This window comes from Manis javanica, chromosome 1 (assembly GCF_040802235.1).
Source record: "Manis javanica isolate MJ-LG chromosome 1, MJ_LKY, whole genome shotgun sequence".
Classification (NCBI taxonomy): Eukaryota; Metazoa; Chordata; class Mammalia; order Pholidota; family Manidae; genus Manis; species Manis javanica.
The window spans coordinates 212,143,159-212,161,939 of record NC_133156.1 but is presented as its reverse complement, the minus strand read 5'-3'; the positions used below and the strand labels follow the sequence as shown (position 1 = coordinate 212,161,939).

General features: G+C 35.1%; 1 protein-coding gene across 2 annotated transcripts in view; it reads right to left on the bottom strand.

Annotated features, from left to right (window-relative positions):
- Positions 1–3,309: 3,309 nt before the first annotated feature.
- HNRNPLL (heterogeneous nuclear ribonucleoprotein L like) overlaps positions 3,310–18,781 on the bottom strand; it is a 54,051-nt gene continuing 38,579 nt past the window's right edge. For both annotated transcript variants that reach the window (XM_073214228.1, XM_073214226.1), the window contains 5 exons: positions 7,232–7,353; positions 6,548–6,749; positions 5,852–5,909; positions 5,667–5,765; positions 3,310–4,024 (listed from right to left, as the gene is read on the bottom strand). In XM_073214228.1, the coding sequence (XP_073070329.1) occupies positions 3,969–4,024; positions 5,667–5,765; positions 5,852–5,909; positions 6,548–6,749; positions 7,232–7,353 (537 nt within the window). In that variant the 3' untranslated portion in view covers positions 3,310–3,968. The remainder of the gene's footprint in view (positions 4,025–5,666; positions 5,766–5,851; positions 5,910–6,547; positions 6,750–7,231; positions 7,354–18,781) is intronic.

Here is an 18,781-nt window from a genome sequence, read left to right as displayed (position 1 = left end):
TCAAAGCATCTTTCCTAATTACTCACTGCCCAAGACCTTAGTGGGTCTCTTTCCTGACTCCAATGCCCCTGCCCCAAAGTCCCGGGTGACACAACAGAAGCAGCCAGGCATCACAGAAATACAACCATAAGCCATAGAATCATATGTTGCCAGTGTGGAGATGAAAGTAATCCCCTAATTGTAAAATAAAGGAGAAATAAAACATAATAAAGTGCACATTGTGAACATACACGCTCAGGAATGACCACAATAGAAGGCACAGATGAATGTGACTGCTACAAATGAAAACTGACCCCGTTGTGTTACAATGGAAACTCAAATACCACTCCAATGATGTAGTTTTCCAAAATGGTGAACTCTTGGAAGCATTTCAAACAAGCACCTTTCCTTGATTTACAGGTAGTGGAATGTAACTTTCTTAGAAAATTCAGTGTATTACATACAAAAATACTTTGTGTTTATATATACAAAAGAGAGTTACATTCTAGATCAGATACTATCTGATGGGATATTAGGAAGTCATCTAGCACAAGGGCAATTCTTTCTGGTTTACTGCCCATCAAATTTCTGTAGTATCCCCCAAACTAAAAAAAAAAAAGCACCCACAGTTTATCACCTGTAGAAATGTCCTCTAAGGGGGTAGTCCCTCCTTTATTAAGAGTCACTGGGCTAGAAGGATGAAATCAAGTCAGCGAGGTTCCCTCAAACCTTGACCACTCTGCAAAATGAGGGAGGGTGGAATGGAGAGCCAAGCAACTACGAGATTCACCATTACTAACTTCCTCATTCATAAATGAAAACTGAGAATTTCAAGCACTCTCTCAGATAAAATGTTTCTACATTGGAGAAATTTACTAGTAAAAAAAGTCCACTGTATTGTTAAAATTGTGATGGCTAGAAAGGTGATTAGCTAACCTTAAAAAAATACCAGTTTTTAATTAGCACTTGAATCCACTTGGTGGAAATACTAAGCTTTAGGGAAAAGCAGGAACACTATAGATTAAATATCCACTAGATTTAAAATCCCCAATTAACTTTGGCTTTAAACAGGAACCATGTTTGCACATTCACTTACTTATTGGTTGACACTGGAAATCACCATCACTAGTAAAAAAATGTCTGAAGAATAGAACATGCTGAGGGGGCAGACCATATGAAGCTTAATTTTTCATTTCCTCTAACGTCATTGTTTTTTAAGGCTTAACTCTTACGAGCAAACCAGCGGTACTATGAGTAAGGCTTGCTGCCTTTACATGGCCCCTCAATAAATTAAATGTCTCTTGACCCTCATGGAGACAGGTAGGTTATTGGAGTTATCTTTCTTACAAGAACCTTTGTCACCTGAAGAACTTCCAAAGTAGAAGCAAAGCTTCCTTTAGATTCCTAATTTATGGAAGAATGTTCTACACTCAAAATTTCTTTATTCTAGAAAGTAATAGAGTACCATGAATAACTACTACAAGCAGTTAGCTAGCAACCAATCTACTCCTGCAGATGGCAATGTAAAGAAAACGTGAAGCATAACTGACCCCATTTAGTCATTTTTATCCTCTCCTCTCAATTCAGTTCCAGAAAATACACAGTTTAGATAACCAATCAACTAGGATGCTGCTAGTTATCAGTCTCATGTCACATGCAACTGAAAATACTTTTTCTTTAGTGGAATAATACCCTTAGCAGGAAACTGAGGATTTTAAAAGGCAGCTTATATTCCATAACTCAGTTTTGCAAATTTATTATCAAGAATTTAATGTAATTTAGATGTGGAATGCAATCCTAGTATTTAAAACAAACTCAAAGCCAGAATGTTTTCTTTATAGCTGTAAAATCTGCTCTTTCATGTTCTCCTAAAAGCAGAAAGCACAGGGAAGAATGTTGCTGTTCAGGCTAAGGAATGAGGGAATGTTGTCAAAGCAAACTCAGTTGACAGTGGTGATGTCCCAACAAACCGTTAAAGACATGACTGATGGCAACACTACAGGGCTGACACACCAGTGTCCAGACCAGCAAGGCCCAGCTTAAACTTGTTTATGCCTGCAGAACTCAGGACTTCTTATCATTTTGACAGGGAGAGATCATTAAGACAGAGTTCACCTCTAAAAATCGATGCCCATTTAAAGAAAATCTAAATTAAGTAAGCCCTGTTACCAGCCAGTAGTCTGTTTCCTAAAACCTTAGGTACAAAATAATCTGTATCACTGACATATCCACATTAGCTTTCAGAGGAGAAGGGAAGGAAACAACAGTCCCATAAACTGATAGTCACCTTTTAAAATTAAGACATTTCAAATTTGCAACAAATGTATAAAGTATTTATAGTAAGAAAAAAAAAAGCTTTACTATCCCATTTTACCTAACTAAATAATTAGGTATTAAGTCAGCAATGAATGAGGACGTACACAGCCCAGTATCATACATTTATAATTCCTACACAAGTGACCCTTGGCATAACTTACTGAGTTCCGTGGTAAGAGTCTAAATGCTTCTAGATTGAGTTTAAATTTTTCTAGATCTTTAGAGGACTAAAGGAAAACTGGCCCACTGCTGTGAAAATTCAAGGGGAAATACATGTCAATGTGTTTAGTTTCCATCTGAACTTTCTATTAAACAGTTATTTTTTAAACCCTGCCTCATTTCTTAAAGTATTAAAGGCAAACTGCCTTTTTTTACATTTAGATTCAAAATAAGGCTTTTACAAAACATCTAAATGGAACTTGTATTTGCAAATTTGTTTAAAAGTCTTAAGATCACAAAACTGCTATTGCCAACTATAGACTACACAGTTATTCTATAGATGAAACATTTTCCCTTCTTCTAAAAATAATAAAATGGCTGTACCAGTTTCCTATTATTAAAAAAGCTGTGAGTTTGATAAACAAGTGTGCTATAGTCTCTTAATACCATGCTTAGTCCTTACATCTTACTTCCATATGTATGAGATATACTATTTTCCCAAAAAAAGGAAAAAAACAGATCCAGTGGGAGAAAAAATGTTTAATGGACCGTGTTGAAACAAATAGCTATGTTTGGAATAAAAATAAAATTAGATCCTTACACCTGCACTATATAGAAAAATACATATATTACCGATGGATTCAAGAGTAAAAAATAAAATGTAAATACCCAAAATTTTACATATAATTTTAGGGGGTTCACAGACTCCCTAAAGTCCAGCCCATCTATGGATGTCAGGTTATCTACAAGAGGAAAGGAACTGTTAATCATAACTTCTATTAAAATCTCAATACCAAAAACCAGAGGTGTTTCAAGATCAAATCACATGCAACAAATGAAGATGAACACGTTAACTCATTGTTGTAACTTTATAAAATCTCCAAACTGCAACTAGAAACAGAGGCATGTCAATACAAATGGATGACTTAAAAAAAAAATACATCAATTTAAATAAGTTTGAGTGCAACCTGTACAAGTGTATCCGTATGTCTGTTAGCCTTTCAGAAATATAAAATCAGCTAAATCTGTAGTACTTAAAATTCAATATGTGCAATGTTATTCTCAAACTTGATTAAAATAATAAATACAAGTTATGTTTAATATGAATAACTGCAACATACTTAAACATCTAAACATATAGGAATTCTATAATATTAAAATGCAATACTTTCACCTGCATTAATCTCATACACAATGGAAAAATACTTGCAGATAATTAGCATTAAGAATGCAAATATATTTTCACTGTGGAAGAAAAATAATATTAGAAATCATACATTTGTGTAGTCTACAAGGAAGCTGTAGATAGTCTACATTATGATATTCTATTTTAAAATGAAAACAATTCAGTATTTAATTTTACAACAAATTTACTCAAGGCAAAATGTTTGTTACAGAACAGCATCTTGAAGTAAGCAAGGCAACATTAGATCAACCATTTTAGATGTTTTATAATGAAGTGTAGCTTTAAAATTATAACAAAGGTAAAGAAATTCTAACATGCTCTTCTCTTCTTATAAATGGGATGATGTAGAAAAGCAAAGCTTCAGTGTGTAGGGATTGGAACCATCTGTAAAAATTAAAAAACAAAGTTAATAGTTCTCTTCATCAAACTTTCAAGATTACCTTGAATTAGCAGAGTAAATTATTTCACCTTTTTATAGTATTTGAAGCAGGAATAGAAAGGAGGAAAATGTCTATTAAGATAAGGGGAAGACTGCTTTTGCTCCTATCTGCTATCAGGTAAGCCCCATGAAGGCAGGGACTTTGTCCATGGCTATGTTCCTACAGTTTTGATTCACTACTTTAGAACTTAGTTTTGTGACTAAAACTAAAATGGAGAAGTATTCCCACTTATTTATTTAAAAATTTTTATTACAAAAAGCTCAAACATAAAAAAATATATAAATTAATATAATGAACTACCATATATCTATCACCTAGCTTCAATAATTGTCAACATTTGGCAGTCTTCGTTCATCTACCTAACTTCCACACACTTTTTGGGAGCTGGAATATTTTTAAACAAATCCTAGATATGTTAGTCCACCCATAAATCCTTTAGTATGTACTTTTCTTTTTTTCCTTAATGACCATTTGTCATCACACCCAATAAAATCAATAATAATTTTTCTATTATTTAGAAAAATAGTTTCAACACTCTTTGGATCCAGGATTAAAATAAAGTACACAGCACAAAGCTTCAGAAGTTAAATACATGAGTGTCCTTTGCACAGTAAAAAGAGAGGCCATTTACCATTATGGAGAGAATAAAGAGAGTGACGGTTTCACTTGATACAAACTGAAACAAGGGAATATCATTTTTTACCTACCACACTGGTTAAAAAATTAAAGTCTGAGAATACTCAATGCTGGTAAGAGTGTTGGGCAATGGGTATTATCACATACTAGTGCAATGCAAATTGGTGCAACCTTTTTACAGAGCAATCTAGTGAGAGTTATCAAAATATAAACCTTTAAGCCCTCCACTATTAAGAAACAGTCCTACAAATACAAAAGTGCAACTGTAAGGGTGTTAATTACAGTAATAGAAGAACTGCAACAACAGGTGTTCATCAGTGGGGACATGGGTAAATCAAACTGGTACAGCTCTACTGTGAATAGCTACTTGGCAAATACTTAAAAAAAGAAAGGATAGCTTTGCACGTGCTGATATATAAAATGAAAACAGCAAGGCACCATACAAGACAGGTTTTTGCTGGCTCCTGTTTCAGTCATTTGCTCTCATCTCTCTCAGTTCACTAACTCTGAAGGAAGCCAGCAACCATGAAATGGACAATGTGGCTTGACTGGGCCTGCAACAACCACATACACGAGTGAGCTTGGAAGTATTTTCCAGCCCCCAGCCAAAACACAAAATGAGGAGAGACCCAGACAACAACTTGTCCACAACCTCATGAGAGACTCTGAGCCAGAACTACCCAGATCAGTTGTTTTTACAAAGATTACTGACCCTCAGAAACAGGAAGATAGTAAATGTATGCTGTTTTAAGCTACTAAATTTTGTGGTCACCTAACACAGAAACAGGTAACTGATGCAAAGATAATGTGGGTTGTGGGATTTATATGCCTTTTCTTACTTCTCTGTATAAAAACAAACAAAAGAAAAACCTAAGGAAATGTTACTTTAAAATTATCATCAATGTTTCTGATAGTAACCTACTAAATAATCATGATATAACTTCACTTACTAGGAACTCTTATCTGGTAGTGATTAAGTGCGGTAAGGGCTTCTACTGCATCAGTTTTGCATTCCCATTCTAACAGCCCAGAAAGTGTTTTGGCAGAAGCTAAAGCAAAACAAAGAAACACAAATGCAATTATTATTTGCTTGTCATTAACTTAACGAGAAAACGTAGAGGGAATGTGCACTTACGTTTTGCATCAAACACTTTATATTTGATGAATGTAAGAACTTCATGGTCATTACACAACTGTCAAAGAAATGTAAAACTCCTTTAAAAATATGGCCAAAATAATATTCCTACCTTCTTTAAATAGCAGCCTTTAAATTTTGAGTCTGACATGAAAGAACTGAATCAAATATGTTTTAGATTAAGTTGTATGAGAAAATAAAAAAGTGATATTATATAAACTACATAAATACTTTAGTGCTATACAATAAAACTAGAGATTTATAACTGATATGTGTATTCTCAGAGCCAACCAGGATTTATCTACTACCTAAGACAGAGAGTGGAGTTCTAGAAAATCAATTCTTTTCTGAAACATTTCCTACAGTTAGAGAAAAATGCAGCAATATATAAAATTTTGTTAGGAGTGAGACTTAAAGGCATGGTAAAATAACTGAATGCAGGGAGTAGGAGTATCTCATTCTAATTCCAACTCGCAGAAAGACTGAGCCACAAACCTACAAAAGACCAATGAAGAGTGGAGGCCAGAAGGGTATGATGGTCAAAGAATGAACTATTAAGCATCAAATGAATAAAAGAATACTAATAATACTAAAAGCAGAAAATGAACAGAGTACGACTTCCAAGTGAGGCTAAAATATCATATACTTAAAAGAAGAAATAGGAATATTCTACATAATTTGTATTTCAGTGCCTACCTTTGTGAAGGTCTCTTCTGTGACACAGAGTGGGACATTATAATAATGCAGCACACATGAAGGTGGCTGGATTATGTTCTTAGATGCTTGGCCAGCACTTGTAAAACGATTATTTTTGCTCATTGCAAAATCCTTGTAGCTACTTGTACCATCCTCCAGCTCAAATATTTGACTTGGAACAACTGAATGTTGTTTAGACACACTAAGGATTAGAAAGGAAAAAGGTACAGAACATAGCTGTTAGAGAAAAAGCAGCAAGCAAAAGTCTCAAAACGTTAACATATATGACTGCATCAATCTTAAGAAAAAAGGCATATGTAGCTATTTAAACAGTTTAAATATTTAATATTTTAAACATTTAAATACTTAAATTTAGTTTGAATTACACTCTTAGTTACATACCAGTTAAAAAGAAAATCTATTGCATATACTGTCATACTAGAAAACTTTAACATAAAAGCTTGCCATTTTAACATGTTTTTTATGATCATAAAACTAAAAACTCTAGGTAGGTGAGCAAAACTTAAATTATATGACCTTAGTAATTTGTCTAAAATGGTAACAATATAGCTATAGTTTCAGATGTGCCCTCAGTTATATTAAAATATTCCGAAATTTAATGTCTGTAATACAAAGGATAAAGATTTTTAAATATTTCTTAAATTCACCAGTTAAAATAATTACCAAACATTAAGTCTTTTCCCAAATAATTTGACATTGTTAAGGTGTGTGACAGCTCTTTCTACAGCATACTCATCGCCCATTTCTACCAGTGCCGTACCAGGAATAGTCTTCATAAATTTTACCTGTAAATAGAAAATCCCAAAAAGGTGACCATGTAATTCCCTTTTTAGAGTAACAGAATTTCTAAAACATAATAATTAAGTGGTTGATGTCAAATACAGAAGATAACTGGAATCTTAACTTTTTTCTGCTGTGCTATCAGACACTCTCAACTCTTATCAAAATTTAATAAAGCTAAAAAGGAAGATGATAGTCCTACTGTATAGCATATTGAAGAAGGGCACAGACTTACCCTGGCCTTATTATATATTAACTGTGATTTGGGGCAATTTACTCCACTTCTTTGAATGAGACTCCCCTGTAGAATGGAGATAATGATAACATCTGGCAGGATTCATCAATATTTATCCACTCAACAAATATTTATTAAGTGCCTAATATGTTTTGATAAGCACTGTACCTAGATACAGCCAATTTAAAGGTGAACACAATAGACATGGTCTTGAAGCTTGTATTCTAGTAGGTAGGCCAGAAATTTAAACATAAATAATAATTACCAACTACTCAGAATCCTGCTGTTGAAGCAATAAAAACGATTCTAAAGAATATCACAAGATAGCCTTAAGGTATCATTGCCAACAAGAAAATAGCACTTCTGGTCACACCATGGTCCAGTCACCAGCTTCTTCATCAAGGAGGAAGGGCTAAATGGTGTTAACATTTCCCTATTCATTCCTGGACATCATATATAAACTAAACATAAGAAGACCCTGAATGTTGGAGATAAGATGGCATACTCTCTAGGAAACTTGGATCTTAAGGAACAACATGGTGGTGTCAATGGAAGCTGAGTGGGAATGTGAACTTCCAGCCACATGTGGTAAAACAGAAGATTTAAATAAGATTCAGATCCTCATAACATAATATGCAAAATATCCAGGATTCAATTGAAACTCATTTGTAATATCAAGAATTAAAATAATCACAACTTGAATAAGAAAAGACAGTCAACACACACCAACACCAAGATGACATAGATATTAGAATCATCTAACAAGGAGTTTTAAACAACCATCATAATAATGTTTCAGTGAGCAATTGTGGGCATTCTTAAGAACAGATGAAAAAATTGAAAATCTCAGCAAAGAAAAAGAGATTTCCAAAAGAAACAGAAGATATAAAAGAGAATCAAAAAGAACTGAAAAAATCTAATAAATGAACTTTAAAAAAAATTCAGTAGATGAGATCAACAGAATAAAATAACAGAGGAATAAATTAGTGAATTTGAAAAAGGAATGATAGAAATTACCCAATGTGACCAACAGAGGAAAAAATTGACTGAAAAACAAAAATGAACAGAGCCACAGGCACTTGTTGGACTATTACAAAAGAGTTAACACAGATGTCATCATAATCACAGAAAAGAGAATGAAGGGCTGAAAAAGTGGCTGAAAATTTCCTTAATGTGGAAAAAAGCATAATCCCACAGATTCAAGAAGCTGAGCAAACTTCAAGCAGGAAAGTCAGAGAAATTCACAGAAACACACATTTTCAAACTTCTGTAAGTTTAAGACAGAAATAAAAAATCTTGAAAGCCACCAGAGAGAAATGATACTACGTAGAGGAGCACACCAAATTGATGACAGTAGATTTCTCATTAGAAACCATAGAAGCCACAGCAGTTTTCAAGTACTGTAAGAAAAGAACTGTCAACCTGGTGTTATATACCCAATGAAAATATTCTTCAGCAATGAAGAGGAAATCAAGACATTTTCAGTAGAAGGAAAACTAAGAGAATTTGTCATCAGTCTATCTAAAACAATGGCTAAAGGAAGTTCTTGAAAAAGGATGAAAGAAAGAATCTTGGACCATCAGTGAAGAAGAAAGAACAAAAAATAAAATCTGGGTAAACATAATAGACCTTCCTTTTCTTCTTGAATTCTCTAAATTGTGTTTAGTGATTAAAGCAAGAATTGTATTTCTGTAGTTCTCAGTGTATGTATAAGAACTATTGAAGGCAATTATATAGATTAATAGAATGTTATATATATGTATACACACATACACTTAATATATAAATTGTATTATAAATGATGGCAAAAAATCATGTAAACAGAGGTAAGGTTTCTATACTTCACTAAACTGGTAAAATGACTGACACATTAATATGACACCCACAGCAACCACTACAGTAGTTTATGCAAAGTTATGTACTCACAAACATTATACGTAAGTCAAAATGGAACTTTTCTTTGTCCATTTGGGTTGCTAAAACAAAATACCACAGACTGGGTAGCTTATAAACAACAGCAACTTATATCTCACAGTTCTGGAGGCACCAGTGTGGTTGCACTTGATGAGGGCCCTCATTTTGGTTCATAGCTGGCACCTTCTCTCTGTTTCCTCACATGATGAAAAGGGCTAAAGATTTCTCTGGAGCTTCTAAGGCACTAATGCCATTCAGGAAGGCTCTACCCTCATAACCTAAGCACTTCCCAAAGGCCCCCTTCCCTAACATCATCATCTCTGGGGATAAGGATTTCAACATAGAATTTTGGAGAGACACAAACTTTCAGACTACAGTAGAATTCTACAACAAATTTAATTCACAGGATGGCAAGAAAACAGAGAAATGAAAAACAGAGAAAAGAAAAAACATAAAACAAAAAATAAAAAGACATAACTAAGTCCTAATATATCAACAATTAAATTCTATATAAATGGTCAAAGTATATCAGTTAAACAACAGACAGGCAAGGTGGACAAACATACATTACCCAATTACTTGCTGTCTATAAGAAATTTAGTTCTAACAATTATAAAAGTACGTTGAAAGTAAAAGGATGTTAAAATATTAGCCATATGAACATTAATCAAAAGAAAGCAGGAATGATGATATTAGTAATAATGTAAGATTCAGAGCAAAGATATTTACCATGTTTGGGGTGGGTAGGGATATTACATAATAATGAAAGGATCAATTTACGAAGTAAACATAACAATCCTAAATGTGTATTCAGCAAACAACAGGAAAGACGGATACAACTGATGGTAAAGACAGACAAATCTACAGTTGGAGACTTCAATACCCATCAGCAAGGATACAGAATAACTCAACATTAACCAAAAGGATCTTGAAGATACTTACAGAACACTTCACCCAACAATGGGAGAATACATAAAACTCTGATGAAGAAATAAAAGAAAATCAAAATAAAAGGAGAGACATACTGTTGTCATGTAGTAGAAGAATGAACATAGATGTTAATTCTCCCTAAATTGACACACAGGTTGAACTCAATTGCTATCAAAATCACAAGATATTCTGTAGATACATTATTCCAAAATATGTGGAAAAACAAAAGAACTAGAAAAATAAAGTAATTCTGAAAAAGAATAAAATTCTATCCAATTTCTGGACTGTTGCATAGCTGTAGTCATTAATCATGTGCATAAATAGATGCACAGATCTATAGAAGTCTTAAAAAATAGCCTTGTACAAGTATAGCCAACCTATTTTTGACAAAGTTGCAAAAATAATTCAGTGGGTTATCTTTTAAACAAATTGTGCTGGAATTATTGGATAGAAACCCATAGTTCTACTACTCCCATTCCCCCAAATGAACCATGACCTAAACTTTACATCTCATTCAAAATTTAAATCCAAAAAAAAAAAAAAAAAAAAAAAAGATGGCAGTATGAGAGGTGAGACAGAAACCTCCTTCCAAAACCACATATAATATGAAAATATAGCAAATACAACTAATCCTCAAAGAGTAACAGGAAAGAAGGCTGTGGCAGACTGCCTACCTAGGGAACACAGCAGACCTCACAGAAAAGGGTCAAGTAACACAAAGCCATGATCCAGTGGGACCCAAGCCCTTCCCCCACACGAGCTCCCCAGTGGGAGGAAGAGAAACAGAGCAGACAGGGAGTGGAGGCCTAGGACTGCTGAACACCCAGCCCTGGAGATCTGCACTGGGAGCATGAACCTACATTACATGCTGCTCTGGAGATTAGTGTGGTTGGAAAACTAAGACAGGCAGACTACTTGGAGAGACTGAGATTCCAGTCACTTGTGGAGAACAGGTACACACAACTTGCTGCTCTGGGATGAAAGAAAGGCAGGCACTCAGAGAGACTTCCTAACAGCACAAGGGCTGCTAAGGGGCAAGAAATGCACAGAGCTTACTGCTCAGGAGAAATGACAGGTGAACAAAATTGTCCCAGTGAACTCAGCCCAACAGATTGAGAGTTTTCAGGATCTTCAGACGCTCCATGCCCCTGGCTTCACAGCTCTAAAAGCCCCATCGTGATACGTAGCCTGCCCCTCCTTCCTCCTGGCCAGCACCGCCTCACAAACCAGCTGCACCTACCACAGTGCCAGGCCAGCCAGAGGACAGCCCCCACTTACAGCAGCTACAAGTACATAGCACAGAAGATCCTCCCTGCGTGCTTGGCCCACTGAACCTGGCAATGGAGGCAGGCACTGCAGCTGGGAAGCAGGAAAGAGCTCTTTCCTCCCAGGCAGGGACCAGCGCTCCTCACCTGCAATCCCCGCCATCGCTCTAGGGTCTGAGCAGCTGCACAGTAGAGCTTCTGTGCACTAGGGGGTGCCACCTACAAATATGAAACATCAAAAGAACCTGGTTCAAACCCAAATCCCACAAATACCAGAAAGAGGACCAAGTGAAACTGAACTCTGCAATCTTCCTGAAAGCGATATCAAAATAAAAATCATAAACATGCTCATGTAGCTACAGAAAAATAGTCAAGATCTCAGGGAGGAATTCAAGAATGAGACAGAAACTTTGAAAAATACAGTATCTGAAATGAAACATACAATGAAGGGATTTAAAAGAAGATTACGTGAAGTAGAGGAGACGGCAAATGAAATCAGAGAACAGGAATACAAAGAAGCTGGGGACAGAGAGAAAAAAGGATCTCTAGAAATAAAATAATATTGATAGACCTGTGTGACCAATCCAAATGGAACAGTATTTGCATTATAGGGGTTTGAGCAGAAGAGAGGAAAAGGGATAGAAAGTGTCTTTTGAGGAAGTAATTGCTGAAAACTTCCCCAATCTGAGGAAGGAGATAGTTTCTCAGGCTATGGAGGGTGCATAGATCTCCCAACACAAGGGACCCAAGGAGGACAACACCAAGACATGTAATAATTAAAATGGCAAAGAACAAGGATAAGGACGGACAGAGTATTAAAAGCAGCCAGAGAGAGAAAAAAGATCACATACAAAGGAAAACCCATCAGGCTATCATCAGACTTCTCAACAGAAACCTTACAGGCCAGAAGGGAATGGCATGATATAGTTAATGCAATGAAACAGAAGGGCCTTGAACCAAGAATACTCTACCTGGCAAGGTTATCATTTAAGTCTGAAGGAGAGATTAAACAATTTCCAGATAGGCAAAAATTGAGAGAATTTACCTCCCACATTACAGTGTATTTTGGAGGGACTGCTATAGATGGAAGTGTTCCTAAGGCTAACTAGCTGTCACCAGAGAAAACAAAACCACAGTAAATAAAGTAGAACAATTAATTACTAAGCAAATGAAAAAAAGCAAATGCAAAATTAAATCAACTACCCCCAATGTCAGTCAAAGGATACACAAAGGCAACAGAATATGTTACCTAGTATATAAAGAATGGAGGAGGAAGAAAAAGGAGGAAAAAGAAAAAAAAAGAACCTTTAGTTGTGTTTGTAATAGCATACTAAGTGAGTTAAGTTAGAGTGTTAGATAGTAAAGAAGCTTCCCTTGAACCTTTGGTAACCACTAATCTAAAGCCTGAAATGGCAATAAGTACATATCTACACATAATCACCCTAAATGTAAATGGTCTGAATGCACCAATCAAAAGACATAGAGTCACTGAATGGATAAAAAAGCAAGACTCGTCTATATGCTGCCTACTAGAGACTCACTTCAAACCCAAAGACATACACAGACTAAAAGTGAAAGAATGGAAAAAGACATTTCATGCAATTAATAGGGAGAAAAAAGCAGGAGTTCCAATACTTGTATCATAAAAAATAGACTTCAAAACAAAGAAAGTAACAAGAGACAAATGACACTACATAGTGATAAAGGGGTCAGTCCAACAAGAGAATATGACCATTATAAATATCTATGCACCCAACACAGGATCACCTAGATCACCTACATATGTGAAAAAAATACTAACAGAATTAAAGGGGGAAACAGAACGCAATGCATTCATTTTAGGAGACCTCAACACACCTCTCTCACTCCAAAGGACAGGTCAACCAGACAGAAAATAAGTAAGGAGACAGAGGCACTGCACAACACATTAGAACAGATGGACCTAATAGACATCTACAGAACATTACACCCAAAAGCAGCAGGATAACACATTCTCCTCAAGTACACATGGAACATTTTCAAGAATAGATCATATACTAGGCCACAAAAAGAGGCTCAGTAAATTCAGAAGGATTGAAATTGTACCAATCAGCTTCTCAGACCACAAAAATAAATGATGCAAAGAAAACCAAAAAGCCCACAACACATGGAGGCTCAACAACATACTCCTAAACAATCAATGGATTGATGATCAAATAAAAACAGAGATCAAGTAATATATGGAGAAAAATGAAAACAATAACTCAACACTGTAAAATCTGTGGGATGCAGTGGAGGCCGTGCTAAGAGGGAAGTATATTGCAATACAGGCATACCTCAGGAAAGAATAATCCCAAATGAACAGTCTAAACTCACAATTAATGAAACTAGAAAAAGAACAAATGAGGCACAAAGTCAGTGGATGGAAGGACATAATAAAGATAAGAGCAGAAATAAATTAAATTTTCCTTTAAGATCAGGAACAAGACAAGGATGCCCACCCACTCCCCCACATCATAGTTCTGGAGGTCCTAGCCACAGCAATCAGACTACACAAAGAAATAAAAGGCATCCAGGTTGGTAAGGAAGAAGTTAAACTGTCACTGTTTGCAGACGACATGTACATAAAAAACCCTAAAGAATGCACTGAAAACTACTAAAATAGCTGAATTCAGCAAAGTTGAAGGATACAATATTAAACACAGAAATCTGTTGCATTCCTATACACTAATGATGAACTAGCAGAAAGAAAAATCAGGAAAACAATTTCATTCACAGTTGCATCAAAAATAAAATACCTAGGAATAAACCTAACCAAGGAGGTGAAAGACCTATGCCCTGAAAACTACAAGGCACTCATTTGAGAAATTAAACACATCAATAAATGGAAATACATCCCATGCTCATGCATAGGAAGAATTAATATTATCAAAATGGCCAGCCTGCCTAAAGCAATCTACAGATTCAATGCAATCCCTATCAAAATACCAATAACAATCTTCAACAAACTTGAACAAATAGTTCTAAAATTCATATGGAACCACAAAAGAGAGTCATAGCATTCTGAGAAGGAGTAACAAAGCTGGGGGATTACACTCCCTGACTTCAAGCTCTACTACAAAGCCACAGTAGTCAAGACAATTTGGTACTGGTATAAGAACAGACTCATAGATCAATGGAACAGAACAGAGAGCCCAGATATAAACCCTGGCATATAAGGTCAATTAATATACAATAAAGGAGTCATGGATATGCAATGGGGAAAGGACAGCCTCTTCAACAACTGGTTTTGGCAAAACTGGACAGCTACATTAAGAGAATAAAACTGGATTATTGTCTACCTCCATACACAAAAGTAAATTCAAAATGGATCAAAAACCTGAATGTAAGTTATGCAACCATAAAACTCTTAGAAGAAACATAGGCAAAAATGTCTTGAATATAAATATAAGCAACTTTTTTCTGAACACATCTCCTCGGGTGAGGGAAACAAAAGCAAAAATGAACAAATGGGACTACATCAAACTTAAAAGCTTCTGTACAGCAAATGAACACCATCAGCATAACAAAAACACATCCTACAGTATGGGAGAATATATTCGTAAACTGCAAATCCGACAAGGGGTTAACATCCAAAATATATAAAGAACTCACATGCTTCAACACCCAAAAAGCAAATAACCCAATTAAAAAATGGGTGGAGGATATGAACAGACACTTCTCCAAAGAAGAAATACAGATGGCCAACAGGCATATGAAAAGATGCTCCATATCACTAATCATCAGAGAAATGCAAATTAAAACCACAATGAGATATCACCTCACACCAGCTGGGATGGCCAACATCCAAAAGACAAACAACAACAAATGCTGGTGAGGACGCAGAGAAAGAGGAAACCTCCTACACTGTTGGTGGAAAGTAAATTAGTTCAACCACTGTGGAAAGCAAGATGAAGGTTCATCAAAAAACTAAAACTAGAAATACCATTTGACCCGGGAATTCCCAAAGGAAACAAAATCTCAGATTCAAAAAGACACATGCACCCCTATGTTTATTGCGGCACTATTTACAATAGCCAAGATATGGAAGCAACCTAAGTGTCCATCAATAGATGAATGGATAAAGAAGATGTGGTACATATACACAATGGAATATTATTCAGCCATAAGAACAAAACAGATCCTCCCATTTGCAACAACATGGATGGAGCTAGAGAGTATTATGCTCAGTGAAATAAGCCAGCTGGAGAAAGACAAGTGCCAAATGATTTCCCTCATTTGTGGAATATAACAACAAAGCAAAACTGAAGGAACAAAACAGCAGCAGACTCACAGACTCCAAGAAGGAACTAGCAGTTACCAAAAGGGAGGGGTCGGGGAAGGTGGGTGAGAAGGAAGAGAGAATTGGATTGAGGGGTATTACAACTGGTACACATGGTGTGTGTGGGGTCACCTGGAAGACAGTGTAGCAGAGAAGACAAGTAATGGCTTTGTGGCATCTTACTTCACTGATGGACAGTGACTTCAATGGGGTGGGGGCGACTTGATAATATGGGTGAATGTCATAAGCACAATGTTTTTCATGTGAAATCTTAATTAAAAAAACACAAACATTGCTACGTTTTTAGGTGAATTGGAAAAATCTGAACATAGGCAGAGATCACATCTCATTAAAACAGCTTACAAAACTTAGATATAATACCATTTTCAAATGTGGAAGACTAACTCTACATTCACAGTGACATTGAGCATCTCTGGATGGTGGAAATGTAAACTACTTTTGTATGTGTTCTTTTTCTAGTTTTAAAATGCAGATGTTGTTTCTATGTGAATAAAAGGTTATTTAAAAAAAATTAAATCCAAATGGATGATAGATTTATATAAAAGTTAAAACCATAAAACTTTTGGAATATATTATGGGATAAAATCTTCAGATTCTAGGGCTTGTTGAAGGGTTTTTACAAATGATAAAACCAGTCTTTAAAAGGAAAAAAATCAATAAATTGGACTTAAAAAAATAAAAAGATAGCATTGCCAGCAGGAAGGCTTAAGATGGGCAAATCAAAAAAATAGGCAATAGTTCACAAGTTTTCATGACTTATCCTCTCACATTATTCGAATTTTTGCATATAAATGCTGTAAGGGTTAGATGGGATAAAGTATGATAATCATTCAGCATAGGGCCTGCCCCAAGGGAAGTTCCTACATAGCTATTAAGTAACAAACACCCATGACACCTTGAACATACGTCTTTCTTATCTGTTAACCTCAAAGGAATACTGGGAATGTATTTATCCAATAAATGCAACATAGCATCTATATCCACCATCATAACTATCAATTTTAATGGGCTATCCTAAGCATGTTTACACTGCACCTGTACTTGAATGAAACTCAGCTGCAGGAGGACTTTTCAGCTTCATTTGCAATCAACTGTCTTCTTATGAGCAAAATTTGTCTCCTTTGATTTAATCCAATGAATATACAAATCTAATAATGACTAAATATATATAAATATTAAATATGCAAATCTTACGTAGGTAAATCTAAAAAAAGTTAGGAAATATTAATATATGTATTTCTTTAAAGGATTATGATGGCTGAATTTAATAACATATCATTTAAAATGTTTAATAATTTTTGAGATATGGAGTAAGAGACTGGAATTGTTCAAATAACATATAGAAAACTTAAGTTTTATTAGTCAAAATGACTCAGGTTTTTAAATCATGAGACAATTAGTTTAAAACACAAATGACAAAGTCTAGTAAAGATGTTGATTAAACTGCCTGATTCTGGTTGTCTACACATGTGAAAAGCACAACATATTATTGGCTAGCTATATAAGCATACATTACTGACTAATTATATAAGCATAAATATTGCCATATGTTATCCCCTAGACCAAATGTGGGGTTTTCTTTCTTTTCTTTTTAAAAATGCTGTCTAACAGTTATGTTGAGGGAATTCTTGTTTCAGAGATTCTCCAGCTGCTTCCACATATTAAGGCAGCTTTAGAATTAAGAGTACCAACTTCTGAAGCTACGCTCCCCCCTCACACACTTAAGATTCACACACTTGTATTTTTTTGTTGTTGTGAAAAGAACATTACAGTCATTTAAAAGAACAGGAAAATAACATTAGCAGTTCTGAAATTCAAGTTAGCGAGTGTATCAAGAAACTTAATACTACTAATCATCTCACAAGTTAAATTTTCCGGCATTCTCTCAAAAATAATTCACCATCTACTGTGACAGGGACTAGTCTAAGTATTTATGAGACATCAATGAACAAAACATCAAGATCTGGGGAAACCGCAGAGTTATCTGTTGAAAATAAAGTTACAATTTTAAAGATCTTCAAAACGTGTACAATTTATATGTTTTGTTACTTTTTGAGCATAAGTCTCCAGACTGAAAATTTTGGATACATTCTATCAAAGGCAGTCAGTTTGAAACCAACTGAGTTAAAAGCACACTGTTCCTCAGAAGACACTAGAACTCTAGTATTTGGGTGGCAAGTATATAAGTCTAGAACTCTCCTAAAATTCGTAACTTGGGACCACGCTCTGAGACATGTTAACATATCCTAGCTCCATGAAAGTGCTCTTTCAAATTTCATAGTTCAGCATGTTAAATGCTAAATATAGCTTTATGCCTATATACTCTAATAAATTATTAAACTGTAGCTGACCCCTGAACAACTCATGGGTTAGTATACCAACCCTTACAGTCAAAAATCCATATACAACTTCTGATTCTCCAAAAACAACTACTAATACCCTGTTGATTTTATGGTAGTAAATGATAAATTAATATCTACATATATTTTATGCATTCATGACATACCTTTTTCCAAAATTTTTCAGTGTTTGTAGACTACATGGTTCTCTACAAGTTCTTTTAAATTGTAACAAATCTCAAAAAAATTTTCCAATATGGAAAAATACCCACATGTAAGTGGACCTATACAGCTCAAATCATGCTGTCCAAGGGTCAACTGTACTATTTTCAATTATTTCTAATACCAACAACCTGTACTGATTACTTACCAACAAAAAATTTCTCAAGTCCCTACTAACGGATTTTCAGCTTACTGAAAGAATTTATA